The sequence below is a fragment of the Mastigoproctus giganteus genome, chromosome 5, assembly GCF_048544385.1.
Source record: "Mastigoproctus giganteus isolate SK-2022 chromosome 5, ASM4854438v1, whole genome shotgun sequence".
In the NCBI taxonomy this organism is placed as follows: Eukaryota; Metazoa; Arthropoda; class Arachnida; order Uropygi; family Thelyphonidae; genus Mastigoproctus; species Mastigoproctus giganteus.
Genome location: NC_143579.1, coordinates 84,367,434 through 84,392,713, shown reverse-complemented (window position 1 = coordinate 84,392,713; position 25,280 = coordinate 84,367,434). Strand labels below are relative to the sequence as shown.

The following is a 25,280-nucleotide window of genomic DNA, read 5'->3' as shown; positions in this document are numbered from 1 at the left end:
AATAATACGCCATGTCTTTAATTATGGGGATAGGGTTATGCAGCTAAGTCCGAGTCACACTTGGGTGCATATTAATCAAATAGTATGTATCGATGACGCATTCTATTAGATCCAAAGTATATTCTAGAAAATTTATAAAAGTATAAGAGCACATGGTGTTCTAATACTGTATAATAGAGGTTAGATCAGTTGTCAATTTCGACAAAGGAATACGAAAAAAATTGCTGCTTCTTTAAGCCTGAATAATTTTCTGTATTTGTTCAAGCAGTCATCGAAAACAGATGTAAGAGGGAGTTCTCAAAAAAGAGACACGATAACTTGCTATGGATTTCCTACAAAATTATAAGATTTTTACAGGAAACTTGGTCTACAAAGTGAAATATGACTTAGTTTCTCGGACGTGGAAAGTAGTAGAAATTATTGAAACCTGCAGAAGGTTGTCCTCTGTATAGAGTAGTGTAAGAAAAACTGCACTTCATTATAAACGAAGTCGGTCAAAGATGGTTTATAGAGCGTGTCTAAGAGCGGTTAGTGAAACTACATCTTTGTACGTTACTAAGAAAGCAAATTATTTGTTAAAAGTATCTCATAGCCAACCTGCAGCTCTTTAAATCTTATTATTAGTATTTGGATTTATTATAATAAAAGCTACCGCTTTTCCAACGACTGATCGATCATAAACCGTATTAATATTTTGGAACCTGTTTACAATCCTATTGTACGTTATTTGAATGTTTGCTCCCAATCAGACGCTAGAGTTTTGCATCTACAAAGACCATAATCATGTCTTTAGAAATGTTTTTGATATTAAGATTAAATTAGAATTTAAAGATTAAAATTTTAATTATGAAATTATATAATTGAATATTTTCTCTTGATTACGATTTGCTAAATTCGGCTGCTCGCTATTGTTTTTATGGTTGTTTCTTACTGTACTTGATCAGATCCAACTATCCATTCAAATATTTTTTAATCTCTATTTTTCACCCAAAATAGAAATGGAATTCTCTCTCACTGTCTTCCCTCAGTCCCAGATAATACATATTACCAGTAACCGTACAGATCATTACACGTACTTTGTTTTGCATTATATGCTGCATAAATATATGCGGTTTACGTATTTTGTGGTTATTTTCCAGTGAACTCCGTTAGTACCACCTCTTTTGACCTATCTAGTAGATGGTAGGGCTATAATAGGATCAGCTGTGCAGCATACCTAATTAAATGTTTGTTTTTTCATTCATTTCAGTCATGCAAACAAGTTCCGGGCACATCATGGTCTTCTTCAAGCAACACAATTATTCGATTAAGAAGAATTTACCACAAAACTTTTCTTTCATAAAAGAATTCATTTCAATTTCCATCTTATGGATTCGAATGTTTGTCCAGTTAAAGTCGACCGTATTTTTTTTGATTTCTTCGATATAAAAACTCGCTTTCGTTGTAATATGTCGGTTTTAGTCCACATTAATTTATTCATTTTTTCTTCTAATATTTAATTCAACAGTCGAATTTTTCTCATTTATAAAATTTAACAAAACTACCGATTTGCACAACGCTCCCATGTCCAATTTTGTCAGCGTATGCTTGCTTTTAATTTTGCTACAGGTTTAAGAAGTGGTAAATCTGCCCAGTGGCAGTGTATCAGAGTGAGAGTGTATTCACAGGGAACTATTTTTTTCCCTATCAACTAAAAAGTTCTCACGAAAGTTTTTGCATTTAGTAACGTTGGGAAATTCTTGTATTTTCTAATGCCTTATTGCCTTGAGGTACCTCGCACTTGTCACGCGGTTAGCTATTAGTTTGCTTCATCAGCACAAACGTTTTGGTTTATTGATGTTGCTGATATTACCTAGCAGCCTGAACTGTAATTATGACATATCTGCTTTACAACTATCGTAAAAATCAGTTGGAGGCCTTCGGAAAAGCTCGTGAGAACACGCAAGCAACTGCTCCTCTTTGTTCCTTTTGCCCACTCAGCAACTGCCTAGGGGAGGGGGGGGGATAGTGTGGGCAGAACGCCCGCTTGCAGAAGTAGATAAAAAGGATACTGGCACATGTACAGATTCGCTGTAAACTAGTAGCACAGATCTAGTTTGTCGTAAATTCAACTGCCCTTTCGCTTATTGATAATGCAATGCGAACGCCTGTAATATATAGAGTGCGGTTTCATTTAGACTTCGATGTAATGAATTATAATTTAACTGTCCCTGTTTATGTAATCAATAGCCGTATACTGTACATAATACATAACGCAATATTAAGTTTTCGATAGCTTTGTTGCTATGCAAAACTGTAAATAAACAATTATTATTTGTGGAGGATTTTCTACCCTTGCCTGGTGGCACAGTAGTCACGATCAAATCTTCCTACAGTGCTTGGAAAACGGCATGGCTTCGAGTCCTACATGGACAATAGGAGCTTTAATGCGCTTCTTAAATACGATAACCGAGTTACTTGATTTTAGGCGACTGTCGCGTAGCATTTTCCTTCCTGGAAATTTCTGTTTTTCTTTTTGAGAAAAGGATAAAACCGACCAAAGAAAACGCAGAGTTTACTCACACGATATGCTAACGTCTTTTAATCTTGGATACTTTAGAGCAAAATCAAATCAAACACACAGGAATTCATTTTAGCAAAGATTTTTTTGTTCCCATTGAGTTAGTCATTTTCAGCTGTATACAATTGTCGCGGTTAATTCGTTTTGTATGTGCCAGAAAGCTTGCGAATAGATAAATACACGCCATGAAGTTTACTACTTATATGGAAGGCATAAGCAGAGTGTTTGTATACCACGTAGCCTTTCACAAGAAAAACCACATTTGGCTGCATTCGCTACCTGCTGATGTGTGCAGTATTTGTGAACTGAACGTATTTCAATTAACCTTGATTTTATGAAACATGGACTTGTTTTGGCCTTCATCTAAGAAACAGCTTTTAGTAAACTGTTCCAAAACTTTTGTTGAAAAGGTATGCACAGACCTCAAAACTGAAGGCAAAACAAAGGGCTATCCAAAGTGATGTCTGGGGAATGGTGAACAAGATGTACATAGGAAGAAACGTTTGCTGCGTGCGTGCTAATAGGCAACTATTAGTGGAGGCACTCGTATTTTGATGGTGCCAAGAACATCAGATGAGCTAGTTGGAAGAATCATGTTACACTTTTCACCCGTTTCACCCATAATTCCTGGTCAGTCAACTACTTAGATCTTCTCATCCATTGAAGGTCCACATGTCATTTATGGAAGACCGTTTGGAAGGTCCACATGTCGTTTGGACAAAGGTGAGAAACTCTGCAAGTAGCAAGATATATTCGGATATCTTTCATATTCTTGCGACATCCATACAGTGTGTTCAAACTGTCTCGCGTAATTAGGTGGGCGCAATATCGAATTTAAAATGTTAGAAATTTATCTGATTTGTTAGAAACGACTAATAAGATGAAGAAAGATATCCATTTTTGTGTTGGAAGAAGCAGCTTCTATTCGAGGCTGCTTCTTCTTTCACAGCTCGAATCTGCGTATATTCGAGCTTTGAAACTTTTTATTCGAACGAAAAGAATTTTATGGGATTATCGCAGCAATCGGGGGGAAGACATGAGATGCTCAGTTTTTGTTAAAATTAAAAATTCAAATGAATTTACAGTTATGTTATTCTTATCTTCAGAAATGGTTTGAGCTCGCTATCGAAATGTTTAGAAATACCTCTGTAGTTCCACGTTAGTCTGATTTCGTTTTCTTACTCCAAGAAACGAAATCTTCCGTGAAATAAAGTGTTAGGTTTTGGTAAACAGTCGCTTCTGTCAGCTCTCTCTACCTTTTGTCGTTTTTCCCATCGCAAGAGATAGCCCAGATAGCAGCAAATTGAACCGGTAGTGCTTTCTTAAACTTTTAAAGTCTCCGAACAAAAAATAAAAAAGAAAGAAGGCGCAGCTATGGTTGGTTGCTTGAGAGAAATTACAGCCACAAAGGCGAGTATTTAAAGAAAATCTACTTCTCGAACAAAAAAGAAGAGGAAAAAAAGCCGAAACTTCGGTTGGGGAAGGTTAAAGTAATAGTGGTACTGATTGAACACCAGAACTCTTGCTGAGAGACATCGTTTAAGCATGGAATTAAAAATCACTACTGAGAATTGCAAGAGAGGCCCATTTTGAGTATAAGTGATTTCTTTATTCGCGTTGAGCTGCTTATCATAAAATTTTAATTCAACCATTCATATAATTCAACTATTCAAACAGCTGCTGAAAAGCCTTATTTTTGCTTTAGATCGGTCCGAGTACAAAAGAACAGAAAACGTTGGCGAAAAAAGTATAGGTAATTATGAACTAGATTTTGAACTTTAAATTATTCTTAAGCCTAAGTACATCCTTAAGTGGCCCAGTGTGTAAGGTCAGCATACGTTTGTGTCCATTAAATTTCAAATCTGGGTCCATTCCGGTGTTCATCGACAACATGGACGGGCAAGCTTACCCTCGTTGCATAATAAACACTGTTAGTAAACTACACCTTACTGCAGAAAAGGCGTGGACCAAAATGCTATCTCTCATAAATATCATACAAACTGAACTGATGCGCTAGAACAGTTTTAGATATTTATAAACAACTGTCACCAAACATTACATCGTACACGTAGTATCGTTTTAACCCCTTGAGATCGTAAAACTGTGACGAAGCTTCGCTATTAAACAAGGGTGGTATCGTTCATATTTCACTGCAGTGATCCGAAATGTTGTGCAATTTAGAAAACAGACTGTCAGCGTCAATATCGCCCACTTTGTGTGGACATAACTGCACATCATACATGGAATACGTATATAGTGGGCACACAAACCCGTCAAATATGAAACTTTATTTTATTAATTGATTCTGTCTTTTGGTCCTCTTCTGTATTTGTCATTATACCATCTCTAAAATATTTTAACTTTATTTCTCTATCCATTTATAAACTAGCTTTTTAACTATGAAACCGAAGAGCTCTAACGTCTTGCACAACCATAATATATACAGAAATTGTCAGAAATTTACAAACAGACCGACAGATTTGATCAGACGATTTGAACTCAAGAATTGAAACAAAAGATAGTCCCAAAATTGCAGGAATTGTGGCAGTTGATTTGGTATATCTTCAAATAGAACTTCTGAAGCTTCAAGGTCGCAACTGCCACTCGCTGTTGGAAGATGGTGACAGGTGTTAGGGGAGTGTGAAATCAATTTATCCCAGGATTAAGGCGACATCGTGTTAGTAACGGTACGTCGGTATAAATGGAAAAGTGAACCTGTTGAGTATAAACTTCGCGTACGATCTGCTATTTCGATGATGAATTGTACCCTGGTTGTGCGATCAAATTAAGCAGCATTATCCGGGACTCGCCGGTCTTGATAGAGTGAAGGGAAAGACATTTTTGTCATTAATTTTGCTTGAGTTCTCTTTTATACTTTAAACCAATCATAAGGAAAAACAGTTCAGGAGATGAAATCACTAGAGTATTTACAATTTACCTTTCAAATTATTTAAAATGCACGAACCTGTACCCATACGACACTAACATAGCTTAATCGCCTTTCGTAATGCGAAATGAATTGTTGTTAAAAGCAGCGAAACAGTAAAATAATGGGAGAAAATTATTTTTTGTCCATCTTAATGGTCTTCTACATTATTTTGCCAAATGGCGTTTAATAAAATGCCTTCTTTTAACTGCTTCATGTGTTTTAACGAAATCATTTCATTGTGCACTGTAGCATCTTATTGGAAAATGGGTTTGTTTTCATTTGCGAAATAACTACGGCTATATCCCGAAATGGAATATAAAATATTCGATAACGAGGTTTGCAATTTTCTACGAGCACGTACGATGCTTATTTAAGAGAACCACAAATAAATTTACCTCATTTCTTGCTTTCATTATGAGGGTATAGAGAAATTTTCGTTCAAAACAAAAATACCTAATTTTCGTTAAAACTGGCACTGACTTTTATTCATCGTGTCGACAGACAAGGTGAGAGAAAAACAACCCAACCGCTTAGATATCAAGAGAACCGTAGAAAACAGTAAGAGGAAAGCCACTCGACTTAAATCAATTTATTGTTAGGTCGAGGATTGATTTTAGACGTAGTTTATCTTATTTTAACTTAAAGAACTTTTCATCTAAAATTGCTGCCATTGACATCAGACACTTCCAACACTGGATAGAGATATCTAAATGCCAGTGGTAAAGGTGGGAAAAGAGAGCTTTTTGATTTCAATAGAGCTATGCATTTATCAGACAAAGCAGAAGCCAGTAATATTAACTGTGCATCAGTATTGCATTTATTCTTTATCGGAATTATTCCACTTATCTTCCTTGGTGGTAGCATAATAGTCACGACAGCTGCCCTTCCACATCATGCAGAAAAGGCCAGAGTTCAAGTCCCATCAAGACGAGAGAAATCTCGTGTGGTCTTTGCTCAAAACGGTTGCACGATTTTCCTTCCGAGAAATTGGTATTTCATCCAGCAACACAAGTCATAGAATACACAATGCCTCATAGTCTAAGTTGCGTTGGCGAAGACAAAAGGAGACTGCAGTTATATCAGTTTAAAAATAAATTTTTAAGATAAAATTATTTTAAAGTATTTTAATTATATTGCGACAGGTCCCTTACAATGACCATGAATATTTATATTTTAAAATTTTCTTTATTTTTGGATGATTCCGCGAAGAGTATGTATCACAAAAGCAGTTATATTGAACTTCAAAAAGACACGCGATTTCTATCAAGAAGGTAGAAATAACGACTTTCTTACTTTTTAGTCAGAAACTAAAAACTCAGATGTTGCGAAAATTCAGTTTTATGAGTATAAGTTAATTTATTTCAACATTTACGTGGTTTATAACTTTAGTTTCAGTTGCTAAGAATCGAGTTTAGATGAATAACCAAATTAAATTTATGGCAAAGTAGTCTGGATGAAGACTTGAACACAAAGGTGTGGTGGGAGGAGAAATGTTATTTGATTTTCTTGCTTTTGTTGGTGTTTTTTGTTTTGACTTCCATCCTACTGAAGTCACAATTCCACCCCACATTTCGCAAATCTGACTGCAATTCACAGAAAATTCTAGATTCTAGGGGGTGTAAAGTGGGTGTTAGCAGAACATTGAAGACACATTTATTTACAAAAAATTTACAACCTTTAATGAACATGATACACAACATTTACATAAAAACAACAAATAATTACATACATGCATACCCATTTCCAGATATATGAATCATACTACAGTGTACTACACTACCTCTCTCTCATCAACTATTCTCAATTTACGAATTATTAACATCAGTTTTTATCAGTTGTATCTTACTTAATATGAATCCTCGATGATTACTCAATCATTCTCTTACATCGGTAAAACTCATTTCAACTCTTATTAATTTGTTAGATCTCTTAGCTTTTAACCCATGAAATTTATTACGCCTGGTATCCTCTTACCTCAGTAATGTTCACTATAAATCCCTCATTCTACCTTAATTATTCTCAAGTTATCATCTGAGTCATCCCTCTTTACTCATGAGGTTTCGCCGACCGGGCTAGCCGAGTGGGTAAAGTGCCTGCCCGGCAACCCAAAGGTCGCGGGTTCGATTCTCGCCTCGGGCTTGGATCAAAGTACTGCAAAAACCTTGGGAGGTGCAATATGGCCACAGAAGCCGATGCGCCAACAACTACCAAATCAAAAAAAAAAAAAAAAAATCATGAGGTTTCTCTATCAATAATATTTCTTTCTGTTTACACCTCATCTGATATGTTATCTTTTGTTGGCACCTGGCCCAATTTAATGATATAGGTTAATATATTCTTACAGTACTACCCCTATAAATATAAATTCTTTACTAATTCCTTTATACTATTACTTTCCCTTTATTTCATAATCATTTACATTCATAACAAATTATCTCAAGCTTAGTAACTAACTTGCTAATTCAACTTTAATTTTCGTTAGAAAGAATTATCAATCAATTTCCTACAGAGTTCAGATTATGAGTTCGGGGTTCAATAAAAAAAAAAAGGAACAGACTTACGTTCCGAAATGGCCGCTACTTCCAATTCCCTTGCGTTCAGGCTTTCTTCCATTTCTTGGGCACATTGCCTTCCGATGCCGGACCAGAGTTTCTTTCTCTTCTTGGCTCACTTATCTGCACAACTGGCCATTATCACTGCCTTCCAATGCTGGACCAGGCTTTCTTTCTCTCTCTCACGTTTTTTTTTTCTTCTTTTCTTAATCTTGCTACCACGAGATGTGAACTCCGACCACCAAAAAAATCTACTCCCACTTCAACCGGAACTCACGACTTTCTCCTAGACTACAGAGAAGTCAGATACAGAGTGGACACTTTCTCAATTACTCCCCCCGAACCTTTCTTTTTCCCTCAAGTTTGGAACGCCTTCCCCATGGAGTCGTAACGAATCCCCATACTGTTTAATTTTTTCATTCCTTCCTATTTGCTAAAACAACTTATCCCAGCTGTCTCCCTAGCGCACAAACCAACCCTTCTCTAGAATTTTTTTTTCACACGGCAGTAATGGCCTTTTCAGGTTTGCGGTCACCTCAAAAACACAGTTTCCTTTTCACACTTTCTCTCTAAATATGGTCAACTTATCTAAAATTCTGTCATCCTGACGCCGTTTTCTTTTGATGCGAACACTGGACGTCCACTAATTTCCTGTTTACTTCCCAACGGTAACTTAGATCAACAGAGACTTTCATAAGCCCGTTTTACGGTCCTATTGTTCTTACCTTTAGCAACCCTTCCTCACATGTTCTCAAATGACATCCCTTCTTTAGTGCTGTTCCTGTTTGCTCTTTTATATTACTCGAAATTGCTTGTTTCCATTTAGCCGCTATTTAAACACATACGTGTACAATTTTCCCATCCCCAAATCCAGTGTTTTTTCTAACCATAACCTTATTTACATTAAAACTAAATATGCAATCTTAATACTTACTATCTTTAACTTAATACTCGGGCATTAATGCTAATTCTCATTTTCAACCGCCCTTCTTGGATTTATTTTAGCAAAACAAATATTTCTATTTTAATTTGTAAAATCTAAATCTTACAAAGGTATAAAATGATAAGCTGTTTTATTCTTTGCAATCACTCACAGTTCTCTATTTAAAATGGTGGTGTTCTACATTTTTAGTGCAAGAGCAATAGAACTATAAGAACAAAATTCGCCGATAGTATTTTTCAAAAATTGTGTGTTTTTTCAAAGAAAAAAATGTGATAGACTAACTGTATTTTTTATTCAAAATTTGTGATATGAAATTCAGGTGAATGTTTTGAACAAATTCAGAAGCTTAAACGAAACTTGATATTATTAAAAAATAATTTGTACGCACTTTCGAAAAGTGGAACACGAAATTTAATATCTGTAACATGTAATAAAACCCTTACTGAAGAATATAAATTCACCTTCACACATTTTGTATTTTATTACGGTACTAAAATTAATTTTACTTGATTCCGTCTGGAACTGTGTGGTCTTTAGTTTGCTGAAATAAATATGGATATAAGATTTGGAAGTGTTAGAATAACTTCACTTTTCACATGGCGAAAATCCTTCTTTCTCTATCACTAAATAACGAGGTAATGAATAATGAAAGCATAGAAGTGAAACTCAGCTCTTAATAAAAAAATAATTATGTCAAAATGTTTTTGAAATGGCGATTGTGCCTATCAAGACCTTTTATTCGATCGGAATTCTTCTACTAACTCGAAGATTAATTTTTAAAATCTAACCGACAGAACTAAGAAAGAATTGACACACCAGACTGTATCTGGCTAATATTTTGGAATCGCTGTACTTTTATCTTCGTTGTGTATAACCTGTTACATATTAGAAGTATCTTGGAGTATTAAGCGCTTTTGAATATCTCCAACAATACATCCATTATGATGGATATTCTAACACCAGATCAACAGTTAAATTATCACCTGTATAGAATTATCAGACGAAGAATACACGTGCATACGAAAGTCATGTACTGATTGTACAGAACTGTATTCAGTACAGAAGAGTTCAACAATAGTTTTCTAATCAATCATAAGATTAGCACTTTCAAATACTGTTTTATTCTCTGCTCATTTGATAACATTCGGCATGCTTGAAATTTATTCCATCCGGAATGTTTCTAAATTCGTCTTGTCTGCATTTCATCAGAGTTGATCCCTCGAGTTTGTATTAATCCTTTATCTGTATAAGATTTCGGCACTCTGCGTGTGGGAAACAGTCCACAAATTCCTTATTGTTGTTCTTGATGACAACGGCACACCAGATAAATCATTTCCTTGTTTGTGTTACAATGCCTTGGCTCAGTTTGTAAATTACCTTTAGGGATGCTCCTCGATGTACATCCGCTTACTGTAGCAAACCAAATATTCTGGCTGCCATATTGATAGAGAGCGAAATCGCCCACCACAGGTGCTAAGTGGATTAAGTTTCATTTTATCGTGTATTAGTATTTGCATACATTAGATTGACTGCGTCCTAATTGGGGTCAGGAAATCTTTCGTGTATTAATCGCGTGATAATGGACTCTACTTGAATATTTTGGATTCATGGAATGGAATGTTGAAGTAGAGTACGTTTAAAAATAAATTTAAAAAAATGGAAAATATTGGTAAAATCAGAAAAAATGTGGAGATCATGGAGGAGAATTCTTAAAATATTATTTTTTTTATTTACTTTAAACTAGATTTCAGTGGAACATTAAAAATCAGCAAAACAAAATGGCATTTTCTGCTTGTTATAATATTGGAATAAAATATTAGTGCAGGATATCTAGATTTACGTATATAATATCGTATTCGAAGAAAATTGAATGCACTTTCTTAAATACAAGTTCGTTCTTATTTTTGACAAATTTGTGGTTAGGAATCCCACGATCTTTTGGGAGACTAATTCCAATATTGATGGAGGCATATCAGCCTTAATGTCCAAGTTTACAGATGATACAAAGGTTGGCAGGGGTGTTAATGACAGTAATGACGGTATGCTACACAACAGGATCTAGAAAAGTAGATGGACTGAGAAATGGCAACTGAAGTTTAACATTAACAAATGCAAATTACTGTATATGGGTAGCAATCACTCCGGAGTAACGTACCAACTGTGTGGTACTACACTCAGTGTAGTGGAAAATTACCTGGGAGTAATTGTGCAGTCAGATATGAAGTTCTTTGAACACTGCAGACAGGCTCTCAGGACAGCACATAGGGTTTTGTCAATGAAAATTATGGGTATATACAGTACGTTTCAACGATATACAGGAATTTTGCTAATAGCAATAACGACGAGATTATCCCATTGTATAAAGCAATGATCAGGATGCACCTTGTGTACTGCATACAGGTCTGGAGGCTTCATTTTAGGAAGGATGTAGAGCTGCTGGAACGAGTATAGAGAAGGACAACGGGATTCGTGAGGGGGGAAAATGGGATGCTCTTACTAAGAAAGGTTACAGTTCTGCAAATTGCAGCGTCTGGTAAGCAGGCACCTGTGAAGTGATCTGATTAAGGTTTGTAAAGTTTTGAATGGATTGAGCAAGCTAAATGCTAATGAGATTCTTTCTTTTGCTCAGACCTCCTTGAGGGGCATAAATTTCAAATTGAAGAAGAATGGTGGCAGAATAGAAGTGCGGAAGTTTGCCTTTAGCCAGTGAGTGGTTGATTGCTGGAACAAACTTCCATCTGTCGTTTTGGAAGTTGATAGCTTAAATAAATTCAAGGAAGAGCTAAACAAACTATTTAAGGCAATGGATAGGTAAAATTGGAAGGTTTTTGTTTTGCTGATGTGGGGAGACACTGTAGATTGGTTAGAAGGTACCTCGGTTAGAGAAATAATTGCAATAATTATCTCATAAATAAATGTAGAAATTTCATTAGGCCAAACAGCCTGTGTGTTGGCAATTAAATAAACAGGAATAATTTATTTGCAGTTTTCATGAGTGTGCACGCGGTACATAACAAAACAGTTCTGTTAATAATGAGCAATAAGTTTAACGAGGTAACTAGAAAAGCAATACGAGTTTGCTATTGGAGAAATTTAATGTAATTGGTTCTCTATAATGCTCTTTATGTACGTCCCTGCTCTCTAAGTCTTTATAATGCGGTGTTTATTTTTTAAACTTAATTTTGTAACTCTCCATTTGTGGAGAATTTCTAACCACAAATTCAGTCATGGAATCCTAGATTGTGCCATAGCGGATAGCACAGTGGTTATAATTACCATTTTCCCATACCGGGTGGAAGAAACCTGAGTTCTAATCCCGTGAATGCAAAGATGAATTTTTCTTTAGCTTTTTATTCACAATCTGACTGAATTCGTTGGTCTCAGGCTAGGGTTGCTTTTTTATTTATTTATTCGCCGGAATTCGAGTTTTTCGTCCAGAAAACCGACTGAAGAATACATGCAATTATAGATGCAATACGCTAGCGCCTCATACCTTAGTTGTTTTAGCACTTAACCCTTAACACACGCCTTACGTAATTCTACGATTGTGAAGCGAGACTTGTCGCAGGGAAGTCGATAGTTAACGTGGGGCTTTTATTTATGTCTTCAATTCGCCAGGATTTTTACGTTGACACTCGCCGGCTTTGAACCAGTTCAATGCCTCAGAATATGCATTCGATGTACAGGCTGCCTTACTTCGTGCTACAGAACGCTCCGCTAAGAAGAAAATTAGCAAGCATACTACAGTTCCATTGTGGACAGCTGAACTTTCTACCCTGCGCAAAAAAGTACACAAAGCACGCAGAGACTTTCAACGGAGAAGGTCCTGGCCTGAACCAGAAGTCACCAGACTAAAAAATATCTATAAAGGCCAGCTGAAAGAATACGTAAATGCAATTGCAAAACAAAAACTTGCCTCCTGGCAATACTTATTTCGCTCCACAGGAAATTGTGATCCCTGGGGTCTATTATATAAAATTAGCAAAAACAAGTTTCGCTCTGATGAAGTGTACAACATTGTAGTGAACAACGATACAGAAACTACTAACTGGAATGACTCAGTTAATGCCATCCTGTATCGCTTGCTTCCACTAGACGATCTCATCCCACAAACTCCAGAACAAATATCTATTAGGAATAGCAACTCAACCTACCACTCCTCATATGAAACGGATCTCTTCACTCTTCCCGAGCTAAAGCTGGCCCTAAGCAAAATAAATATCCATAAATGTCCGGGTTTAGATCTTGTGGAAAATGCTGTAATTATAAAATTTGTCGAAATCTTTCCAGAAATACTTCTATGTACAACAAATATCTTACTGAGGGGATATTTCCTAATCTCTGGAAGGTAGCTTTGATCAAAATTATTCACAAGCCTGACAAAAATAAATCTGATCCCAAAGCATACAGACCCATCTCTCTTTTGGCAAACGTTGGCAAACTATTTGAAAGATTGTTAGCACCCAGAGTAGTAGATTTAATTGAAGGTCAAAACTTAATGTCTCCATCCCAATTTGGCTTCAAGAAGGGAAAATCCTGTGAAGACGCCTTAGTCTCTTTGGTTAAACACATATCAGCTTCGAGGGCTAAATATGAATTGGTCATATTCGTTGACTTCGAGGGAGCTTTCGATTCCCTCTGGTGGGAGAGCGCTCTCAATTGTCTTACCAAAGCCAAGTGCTCTCAGCAAATATTCCAAGTTATTAGAAGCTACTTCCAAAATAGACTCATCCAAGTAATCTCGAAACAGCAGTCTCTCTCAAGGACCATCTCAAGAGGATGCCTGCAGGGATCAGTTCTGAGAACATAGTTTTTAACAGCTGGCTCATGCAAAACTCCGAAAATATCTCAGCCTTCGCCTTCGCCTACGCCGGTGACTTGGTTCTTCTAATTCCAGGTCGATCGCGTCTTCAATTAGAACAGTCAGCCAATATAACTCTTTCTGAGCTAATCAAGTGGTCAAGTATAAATAAACAGCGGATATCTGCCACAAAAACAAAACTGATGGTTTTTTAAGGGCAAGTTAGATTACAGAAGACCTCCTAATATAAATATAGACGGTAAGCAAATTACTTTTGTACCTGAATTAAAACATCTTGGCGTAAATTTAGATGACAGGTTAATCTTCTCCTCTCATATTAATCACCTCTTCTCGAAGATTAAGAAGTTCACTGCAGCAATTATCCGCATTTCCAATTCCGATTGGGGACTAAATAAGAAGACTGTCTTGCTATATTATACAGCAGTATTCGTACCAATAACAACATATGCTTCTGGAATCTGGTTTCATACAGCCGTTAATTTAAACTCCGTTCCAAGCTCATCTCCATTCAACGGATTATGCTGCTTGCTATGCCGCAGGACAGTGTCCTCTGCAAGTCCTTGCGACGAGTCTTACCACTAGACCTGCATGCCATCTTGAAAGGACTACGCTATTGTCTAAAGCACAGAGTTCCTGGCGAGATTCTCGGCATCTCATACAACTTAACTGCTAACATCAAAGACAAGAAACGGAGAATCTGAAATGAACTTAGTGTGGGGAAATCACGATGGGAGTCCCGTACTCTTTTGTTCCTGCAGTTACCTTCCCTCTCAACAAGAACTTCCGCCAACGGATTTCTCCTAGCTTAACAACATCATATATACTTACTGGCACGGCTCCATCAACTCCAAACTATTTCAATTTGGCTTGTCTGGCACCAATCTCTGCTTGTGTGTGGTGCTGAGGAAACCTGGACGCACATTCTGTATCGCTGCAGCCTGTACCACGACGACAGATATACATTACAAGCTGCTGTCAGCAATTTCTCTGAAGGAAATGAAGTGGCACTGTCTGAAAATTCTCAATCGTTCTCAGCTCTACAACAATTCTATCCTCTGGTACAACAAATCTGGACTCAGTTAATGGCAATTCATGCACGTGGTCACCGCATAATTTTTTGTTGGATTCCTGGACACTCTGGAATCCCAGGAAATGAACAGGCAGATTTAGCTGCCAAAAATGCTTCAAATCCTATTTCATCCAATTTCAGGACACCTTATGTTGACTTTAAATCCATTATACAGCAGACCTCTAAAGAACAGTAGAAACATATATGGGAAAAAGAAACAAATAATAAACTTTTTGAAATAAAGAAAGAACCCAAACAGTGGCGATCCAGTCTAAGGGAAAATAGAAAAGAAGAAACTGTACTAGCGCGACTGCGCATTGGTCACACGTACTTCACTCACAGTTATTTATTAAGAAAGGAAGATGCCCCACAATGCAGTAACTGTTCATGTCCACTCACTGTAAAGCATATCGTTATTGAATGCCCACTATATTTAAGAGAACGAAAAACTGCTTTCTCCTTACTTTTCAAAAATTGCAATCAATTAAAACTACGTAATGTTCTAGAAGATCGTCAAGATATGGATGACGTTTTTGTTTTCCTAAAATTGATTGATAAATATCACCTTGTTTAAATTTTTATCAGAATCAGCATCAACAACAAAGATATACTAGTCAGAAATCAGTGCATTATAGCCACAGCTGCTGATGCACCAACAAACCTAACAACAACAACAATTCTGCTCTGCTGTTTTCGCTAAAAGAAAGCAACTCTTCTGAAGTCTATCAACAAGGAACCAACCCAACACCTACAATGTCTATTGATATCTCTTAAAACTGATATCACCTGCCATCTACTTTTTTTTTTTTTTTAGCTGGTACCCCAGTTTGGGTAGCTGTGTATACAGGATTAGCTAGCGCCCACTAGTATAGAACTACCTCCAGTGGGTGCGGTTTTCGTTCTTTCTAGGACAGAAAAAGACTGCTGTCTTGTGGTTCCTTGTGCCACAGTTTATACTTCTGATTAGTTTGGTCCTTGAGGTTGTCACAGACATTCTCTCAGATATGCCAGACAAGCTGTACTTGCTACCTGGGAGTTTAAAACGCTGATGGAACTGATATTCGGGTGACACTCAAGTCAAGTGGACCCAATTTCGGCGAAGTCCGGACGGTCTGTGACAACCAAATCCTCTGCTTGCACCTTCACGATGGTGGGACTGTTAGTAATCCTGGGTATAACCTCCATGCACAAGTACATGGTGGGTGACCACCCAGGTGTGAACCAACGTAAGCAGGGATCGAGGTGTGGCGCCCACACCACATGGAGGAACGCCGACCCTCTATGTTACCAGGCAGTACTAGGTGGTAGATGACTCTCATCAACCGGTGAAATACCACCACTTTGCTTATTGGAGGCTTGAAGTGGTGGAACCCATGTTTAGTCTCTAGAGCTAAGTTCCGGTCAACCCTTCCCTATCTCTTCCATCATGCAGTATGATTGATGACTTTTGAGGTTATGATGAATGTCGTGGCGAGATCCAATATTCCTTACATTTCGAGGGTACAGCTCTAAAACGGTGTTCGCAGGCCGGCCGCTAGTTAGTAAACCGGACCGAACCTATTGGTAACTCTCTAGGAGGCTTCCGGATCAGCTAGTGTATAATCTTGCTACCTCTACTCTGCCAGATAGTGACTGGAGGGAGTCCGAGTAGTGTGTATGCGGGGAGCATTGTCGAGGCCACGTTATGTCAAGGATCTGGGTATATTCTTACCACATGTAAGCCATATCCAAAACTTTCATTACTTCATACAGTATGCCCCACCCACTTTTACTTACTATTGAATACACCATGAATTGTCAAACTAATAGAGCAAGTTTATCTGCGAAAAGATCTAAACCTCCCAAGGACTTCCTAATTCATTTCACAAATATACGTGGTCTCAATTCTAATCTCAACGATGTCCATTTCCACTTGCAGTCTGCCAAACCCCATGTACTTTTTCTGACAGAATCTCAGTTATCGGTTGATTCAACTACTGCTCATCTCAGATGCCCAAATTATTCGCTGTATGATTCCTTTCGCCTCAAAGGTGGTACTTGTTCATATGTCCGTTCTGATATTCCCTGTCAGAGACTTGGCAATTTGGAATCCCCTCTCTTTGATCTTCTCTGGCTTAAAATCTCTCTACCTCATTGTGTCAAATTCATCTGTTGTCTCTACCGTTCTCCCAACTCCACTAATCACTTGGAACTCCTTGACTTCCTCTCTTTTCAACTTGACTTTCTCCAGTCCAACTTTCCTAACAGTGAGGTAATTTTCCTTGGTGATTTTAATGTTCACAACTCCAGCTGGCTTCCGTTTTCTAATCACACCTATCCAGCAGGTCGAGATGCTGAGGCTTTTGCAATTACTAATGACCTAACACAGATTGTTCATTTACCTACAAGAATACCGGACAATCCTAATCATACAGCCAATACGCTTGATCTTTGTCTCACAAACAACCCTTCCAAGTACACGGTCGAAGTGAGTGGGCCTTTAGGTACCTCAGATCACAACTTGGTGATTGTCTCTTCTCCAATGGAACCTTTATCATGGCTATTCCCAACCTCGTGTTGTTTGGCATTACAAGAATGCAAAATGGGATGACCTGCGAGACTTCGTTTCTTCTTTTCCTTGGTCGGATTACTGTTTCAAAACTTCTGATGTCAATGTTTGCTCAGATCGTGTCAGTGAAATTATTCTTGCAGGAATGGAATCCTTTATTCCACGCTCCACTTTAAAATCTCGTCCCTTATCTAAACCTTGGTTTTCCAATAAATGTGCTAAGGCTGTCCAAGAGAAGAATGTTGCATATCGTAATTGGCTTGTTTCTAATTCTTCAGTTTCATTTTCTGCCTACACCAAAGCGCGCAACAATTGTAAAGCAGTTATTAATCATTCCAAACTAGAGTTTGAACAGGCTAAGAGTAGAAAACTTGCTTCTTGCCCTAATGGTAGCCGAGCATTCTGGTCTCTTGCCAAAGCTATTGGCCGCAACTTTTGCCCATCTCTGCTCCCACCGCTGTCCAAACCAGATGGTTCTGTTGTCACTTCAGCCAAGGATAAAGCTGACCTGCTAGCATCCCATTTTCTTCCAGCTCACGTATTAATGATCTTGGTAAAACACCTCCCACCATTCCCAACACGCTCCATTCAATGCCTCCTGTGGTCTTCCGTCAAAAGGATATCAGACGGATTTTGATGAATCTTGATGCTAAGAAAGCTCCAGGTCCTGATGGTATTTCTCCACTTGTTCTCAAAACCTGTGCTCCTGAACTTACTCCTATTCTTTGCCGCCTTTTTTCACTTTCTTATTCCAAAGGTGTTTTTCCTTCTGCTTGGAAATTTGCTCATATCCAGCCAGTTCCTAAAAAGGGTGACAAATCCCTCCCATCCAATTATCGTCCCATTGCAATTACTTCTACTCTTTCTAAAGTAATGGAGAAATCAATTAACCGCCAACTCTTGAACTACCTAGAAACCTTCCGTCTGATCAACCATCGCTAGTATGGATTCCGTCAGTGTCGATCCACTGGTGATATTCTGGCTTATGTTACCCATTTATGGACTAATTCAATGGAAAGGTTCGGTGAAACACAAGTAGTTGCTCTTGACATCTCAAAGGCTTTTGATCGTGTTTGGCATAAAGGTCTTCTAAACAAGCTTCCATATTATGGTTTGCCAACTGTTTTTAGTAATTGGTTATCCAGTTTTCTCTCTGATCGCTCACTGAGGGTGATGGTAGATGGCTCTCTGTCTTCTAACTTCTCCACTAATGCCGGTGTCCCCCAAGGTTCAGTTCTTTCCCCCACTCTTTTCCTCTTGTATATTAATGACCTTCTTCCACTGACTGGAAATCCTATCCATAGTTTTGCCGATGATAGCATATTGCATTCAACTTTCCATTTTGAGAAACCTTGTCCTGCTCAATCAGCTTCAACTTCTTGAAAATCTGCTACCAATTCCTTAAATGGCGATCTTCAGGTAATTCTCCAGTGGGGCCAAGACAACTTAGTTGATTTCAACCCTTCTAAAACTCAGTCTTGTCTTGTCTTATATCTCGCAAAAAGGATTCTTCTGCTCCTATGCGTATCTTTAGTGACACTCCGATTTCTAGGCAAAATGATATATCTCTTTTGGGGATTACCCTGACTTCTACTCTCTCTTGGCACAAGCACTTTACAAATATTGCCTCCTCTGCATCTAAAAAACTTGGTTTTCTCTTTCGCTCTCGGCGTTACTTTTCTTTCAAAGAGTTGCTCACTCTGTATAAATCGCAAATCTGCCCTGCCATGGAATATTGTTCCCACATCTGGGGTGGTGCCCCCAAAACCTCTCTCAGGCTTCTTGATTCCATTCAGAAGAGGGCAGTTAGGTTAATTAATGATTCATCTCTAACAGAGTCTCTCCACTCGCTTTCTCATAGACGTACTGTTTCTGCTGCATGCCTCTTCTACAGATACTTCCATGGGCACTGTTCTTCTGAATTGGCTTCTATAGTTCCCGCTCTCTCTTTCAAAACAGTCCGAACACGTGCCGCCACCAGCCAACATCCATTTACTGTCCAACTCCAAACTCACAGAACCAACTTTTCATCTTCCTCATTTATTCATTGAACTGCCGTTGTCTGGAACAACCTTCCTTCATACGTATTTACTGAAAATTACAATCTACAGAAGTTCAAGTCCAATGTCAACAAATATCTTCTTTCGTCTTCTCAACCTCCAACCCAAGCACGGTACTAAGTACTATAGGTTCTAATACCTCTCGTGTTTGGGATTCACATAAAAAAAAAAAAAAAAAAAGTTGCGTGATGTGATTTGCTGTGTGGAAATGTTACATGTTCATTTCACTTATGACATTGCAATTAACATGATTCTTTGTATATAATATATATGTATGTATGTATATAACGGATTTACCAGTTTCTGGCTAGGGGCCGCTTGTTGTTTTTGTTAAGAATAAAGAATAGGTAATGTGGTGCCGCCCGTACATGATGAGACCCTCTTGGCTTTGTGTGCGTCCACATATAGCTATGATGTTTAAGAAGCAGTCAATTCTAATATATAATAAATAGATAAGATTAAAAAAATAATAAAAGAATGTTTATTATTTTAAGTTTGTGGATTTTTGCCGATTATTAAAAAATTAATTACTTCAAAAAGTAATTTTAAGGTTTCCTTGAAGAATTGCGGACCTGGGCATACTGTAGACCCCTAACTCCTCCTCTCTCATTGGGGCCACTTATCTGACCATGGCACTTCTTTGTTTTTAATCCTCCCGTCTGATTACTGCGATCACGTATCACTCCAGTCGATAGTTATAAGTTTATACGACATTGGGCAATTTTACTGGTTTGAAATGAGGACATCAGACACAAAAATGTCTCAGAAACGCGGAACACTTCTTACCATGCCAGTTGAAGGCTACTCTGTAGAAGCGAAAGCTCAGTTCCCTAAATGACAGAAGGGACCACTAACGACTGTTTCTTCACAAACCACTTAATGGTGCAATCGACTGATATTTTAACGTACGAATATTTTAAAGCACGAAGAGTAATGAAGAACTATGTTGCGTTTACTCATCTGCTCGAATTGACCTGGCTTAATCATCGCGGATAAATTTAGAGAATAAAAAAAAAACTGTATGCTCAGCATCACTTCTTATCTAGACGAACCTTAAGAGGCGTGTATTTCTTACAACTATCTCTTCTATCTCCCAGTGGATCTATTACATCTGTTATACAGTAGAACGGTGTTTACAACTGAGAGTATACATGGATATGAGCCGAAAGGGAATGCAAAAATACTGTACTTCGGTTCTTTACATAATGCCTAAATTCATTCATTCTTTATTGTCATTCGGTTTAAGTTAATGTGACGCTTTTACCATAAATTTTCATACCTATTACTGTAGTACGGGAAAGTAGATTACACAAGAGTTTTAATTCTGAGAATATACTTTTTTACTGTGAAACTACTCGTCTAGAATAGCAAGCGGTTCTGTGTGAAGATTTTCACGAATGAAGTTCAAGTTAACTAGATTTTAAAGAGAGCTATGCAGTAACATTGGAACCAATGATATTTTTGTTTGGGCGATAGCTGTAAGTGTTTGTTACAGGTATTTTATGCGTTATAGGATTAAGGCAGGATTTAATTATATGGTATGGTACTTGTTTTTCGAAGACGTTACGTGCACTGGAAGAATTTCTTCAGGGATGGGTGTGGGATTGCCTTGAGTTCGAGTCCCGTCTAGATGAAATGAACTTAGTTTTTTTTTTCTTTTTCACACAGTGGCCAAGTTGTTCAGTCTCGGAAATTGGTTTTATGGTGTTCTCTTCCCGAAAACCAGTTTATTTATTTATTTGTTTCATATAGAAAACAATCCAAGCGTAGAAAACAATACTGCATAATGGCCTGAGTTACCATGGTTCAAAATCGAAAAAGAAACGACGAATATATGGATTTTGTTAGCGATTATTCTTAATTTTCCATTCATGAACCAGTCCTTTTACGCTTCTATAGTTTAAACTGCTAATTCTGTTCATTAGCAAAATTACAAATTATGTCCCCTTGGGATTCATCAACAGGTGAATTAATGAATCCCGAGGCGTGGTCTTCTCTACTGTTTAACCAAACTAAACGTCCGTACCCTGATTTCCCCTTCCCCCAGAGCCTCGATGGTGACGGACCTCGTGGAATAGTAGTTTCGCCACTGATTCTACATGAATAAACAGATTGAAACACTTAAGACTGTTTATATGGCACGTTGGAATCCATCTTTAAGATGCAAATTCCATATTTAAAAGGGTCTTTATTAAAACCGTCTCTGTGAGCCTTACCTTTAACGTGAGAGAGTTCTTTAAAAACACGAAGTCGATTTGACTTACCTGTACAAAATCTACTCTAAGACAGTAACATATTATACTAGTCATTGTCAGACTAAATATGACGGAGGATAGATTGGAAGAGTATCGTATACTATTTTGTCGGAATATGGCTTAAAAGAAACATTAATGTTACTAGAATATGCTAAACGACACGTCTACAGATTTGAGTCCTTGATCCAACAATAATTAACGTTTTTTGCCACCTCATGAATAAAGTTGAAACAAATTTGGATCTATATCAAAACATCTAAATTATTAAGAAATGGAATTAAGGTGAATGATAAGTAATTAAGATAAATTATTATTTTGGCTATTCAAACACCCCCGACTTACATGATCATGGGATTTTCAATATATTTGTACTCGTACCTGAGTATAAACAGAATATTTATTTTTATATTTGATTAACTATGAAACTTAAGGATGTTTATAGTGCTTCTCATGTAATTCGGTTATAAAACACTTTAATGTGCCAAGAACGTGAGCATCATTATCTTTGCGTAGGATAATTGACCTGTCCTTTTGGATATTATGTAATATAGTTCCTGTTGCAAACGTCTTGTTTAGAGATTTATTCCTTTGTTCATCCCATCTAGGAAGCTATCCAACGAACAGAGATCGGGTCCTCTGTCTTGGGCCATACTTGCCCAATACTATCCGTTCTGCGATAACGCATGAAATCATATCAGCAATCTGTTATAGGTTATAAAAGAATTCTGCGTAGATTCTGATGAGGGTCGTGGTACGCAACTTGTACATTACCTGTGCGAAAAGATAGATGTTTGGTAAGTTATTGGGTTGTGCCCCAGCTACAGTTTTACCACATCATTGTGCAGCACTAGTCCAGGCACTGCAGTATACCAGGAACTAAAGAATAATAGGGTTACTTTCTCATGGACACTTCGCTATCACGGGTAGCGAAGTGAATACTCGCTCTCAAGCACATGGGAGGGTTGCATGTTTATTCTTTTAGAAACTCAGGTTTAGAATAGGAAAACTACCATAGAGTACAGACATTTTGCAGACACTATACACTAACGCATCATGGTCTTTCCTCCGGTATTGAAAACATTACAGAAATATATCTACTGTATCGGCCTCTCCTTGGTTTATATAAAGAAATTGTCGTCTTTTAAAAATGTATTCAAAAACGACCTTGTTTCAAAGATAAAGTAAATGTTTTTGAAAAAAAGAAACATTTATATTTAATAACAGTATTTATTATTATTAGATAATGACAGCAATAAGGCATGCAGAAGGCTATAATATGTTGAGTACAATGTTTAAATCGAGTTATCCTCATTATATCGTGCTGGAATGTTGAAATGGACTGGTGAACTTGTGTCCTCCATGTCAAACAATCGTATAACTCACGTAGTAATAAGGTCACTGAAAAGGTATAGTTTAACTTCATTAGAAGTATATTTTTATAGTGACTGCTTATCTGTTCTATCCCAAATTATCTTTAATATTATATTATAAATAATTGCGTTTTGTATTTCTTTATAGAATTTTATTTTTTAAACGTTGCGTCATTGAATCTATCCGAACTGATTTTTCATTAGAATACATTTGAAACTGAGAGTATTTATATGTTTTCTTTAATAAAAAAATTCTAAAAGAGCTCTAACTGTCATTGTAGAATGCTAACGCTTGCAAGAAAATGACCTTAGAAAAGGAGTTCATTTGTGTGTACGCTAATATTAAACCGCCTTATTAAAGATGGAGACAATGGATACGAAAAAGCATCTCCTACCTTTCTGTTACACACATTAAAAACCAGAACATCCAAAATGAACACATGGCGCTCTTCACACTGCACAAGTTCCGGTAACAAATCTAGCGGAATGTTAGAAAAGGTGTCTTCAGCAAACGAATTGTGCATCTGTCGCGGTCTCACTATTTCGTCCCTTCCCTCTGTTGTGCGTACTGTCTCCAAAAACTGATAGGACAGGATTGAAGGAGGGCGAAGTTACGGCGCCTATCACCGACAAATTCAAGCATTGGTGTCCGTGAGTGGGGAGGTTTCGCGAGCACGTGGAGTAGTGCATGCCATCCACTGTAGCACATGCGCGCACTAAACGACTGTTTAAAGACTATATTGATGGAATGGATTGAGAATAACGAATTATTACAGTGTCTCGGACATTCATTCGAATTTAATTACAGTCTCTACTTGGCTAAATGGGCATCTTTGGAATCGGAACGGTTTTTGCCGATGGAGGGGAAATTCTGGAAGTCTTTACGTGCTAAATTAAGTGGGTGAAGAGGAATTGCTGAATTTTTTATTGGAGACGACGTGGTTCTTTGATGGATAAGAATTATAATGGTGGATTATAAAATTCTGCGGATAATGAGAGATTCGAAGAAATAGTGTAGCTACTCAAAAGCAAATAGACTACTTAATTATTAAGAAGTCTGTTTGCAACAATTTTAATTCAAATAGTTGGGAACATTCTCTCATTGATTTTGGGGAAAAGAATGCTACAGGAAGTAATTACTGTCTCAAAGATATAATAGAGAATTTTCTGTATAAAAGAGTTGTTAAGTCTGTAAGAACTCTCTTTTGGCAACATGTTCATCAACTGGCTTTCAAGTGACCCCATTTTTTATATGTACTCTAACTATAATTGCGAAGTTTTCTCATACGTGAATTGTTTAGGCCTTCGCTATGAATTTATTAGCAAATTATTTAATAACAACATTCACATTTCATTTACTATTTATTTTTTCATACGAAGCGAATAGGGATACAAAAAAGATGGATTAATTAAAAACACAAAGTTATAATCACTTGTAATTTCTGAGGCTTAAGAAATCTTTACACAATACGTGTATCTGGCGATGAACATTGCCAGTGAGAGCACATATCACACCTTTTTTGGTTTCCGATCTCGAAACAGAGATGATGAAGATGTCTCTAAAATCTTTGTCTCCACTGCTATAAAAAATTCCAGATCTTTATGGAAATTAACAAAGATTTGAGCTCGGCATTGCAGAGCGATCTCACCCTACTCAGTAACTGATATGGTATCAGTTCTTCTCTAAATAATTGCAAACACTTCCACTAACTACAAGCAATCAAAAAAAGTTTTAAGAAAAGTAATTCTATTTAGCAAGCTTAAAAAAACAATACATACGAACATTTCTTTAGTTTCACAGAACTTATAATCCAAAACGTACATTACAAAGTTGGGCAACATTTAACCCCATCCTTGTCATAATTTTATATTTAAAAAAAAAACGGATACATATATATAAAACAAAAACGTTCATCTAAAATAAACAAAAGGTTAATAAATCTGCATCCATACCTCTAAAAACATCTACAACAGATGGTTTCTCTTATGGAGGTTTAAGAGCTTTTGTTTTGTCCTTCAGATATCGACAGGTATACATTTGTGTTTCCGTCTAATCCTCTCTGAACTTCTGAAGCCTGCAATGTATATTGTTTCCGGTACACTTTCTTAATGCCTCTCTGCAAGGAAGATTCAAATCATGTAGTAATTCTTAATCCATTAGCAAAATTATTT

At 37.2% G+C, this 25,280-nt stretch overlaps 1 protein-coding gene across 1 annotated transcript in view; it reads right to left on the bottom strand.

Annotated features, from left to right (window-relative positions):
* The window catches only part of LOC150085532 (gamma-aminobutyric acid receptor subunit alpha-6-like), an 87,843-nt gene extending 64,278 nt beyond the window's left edge, over positions 1 to 23,565 (bottom strand). The window contains exon 1 of the mRNA XM_090374591.1: positions 23,504 to 23,565. Within this exon, the coding sequence (XP_090230717.1) occupies positions 23,504 to 23,550 (47 nt within the window). The 5' untranslated portion in view covers positions 23,551 to 23,565. The remainder of the gene's footprint in view (positions 1 to 23,503) is intronic.
* Between the last annotated feature and the right edge of the window lie 1,715 nt (positions 23,566 to 25,280).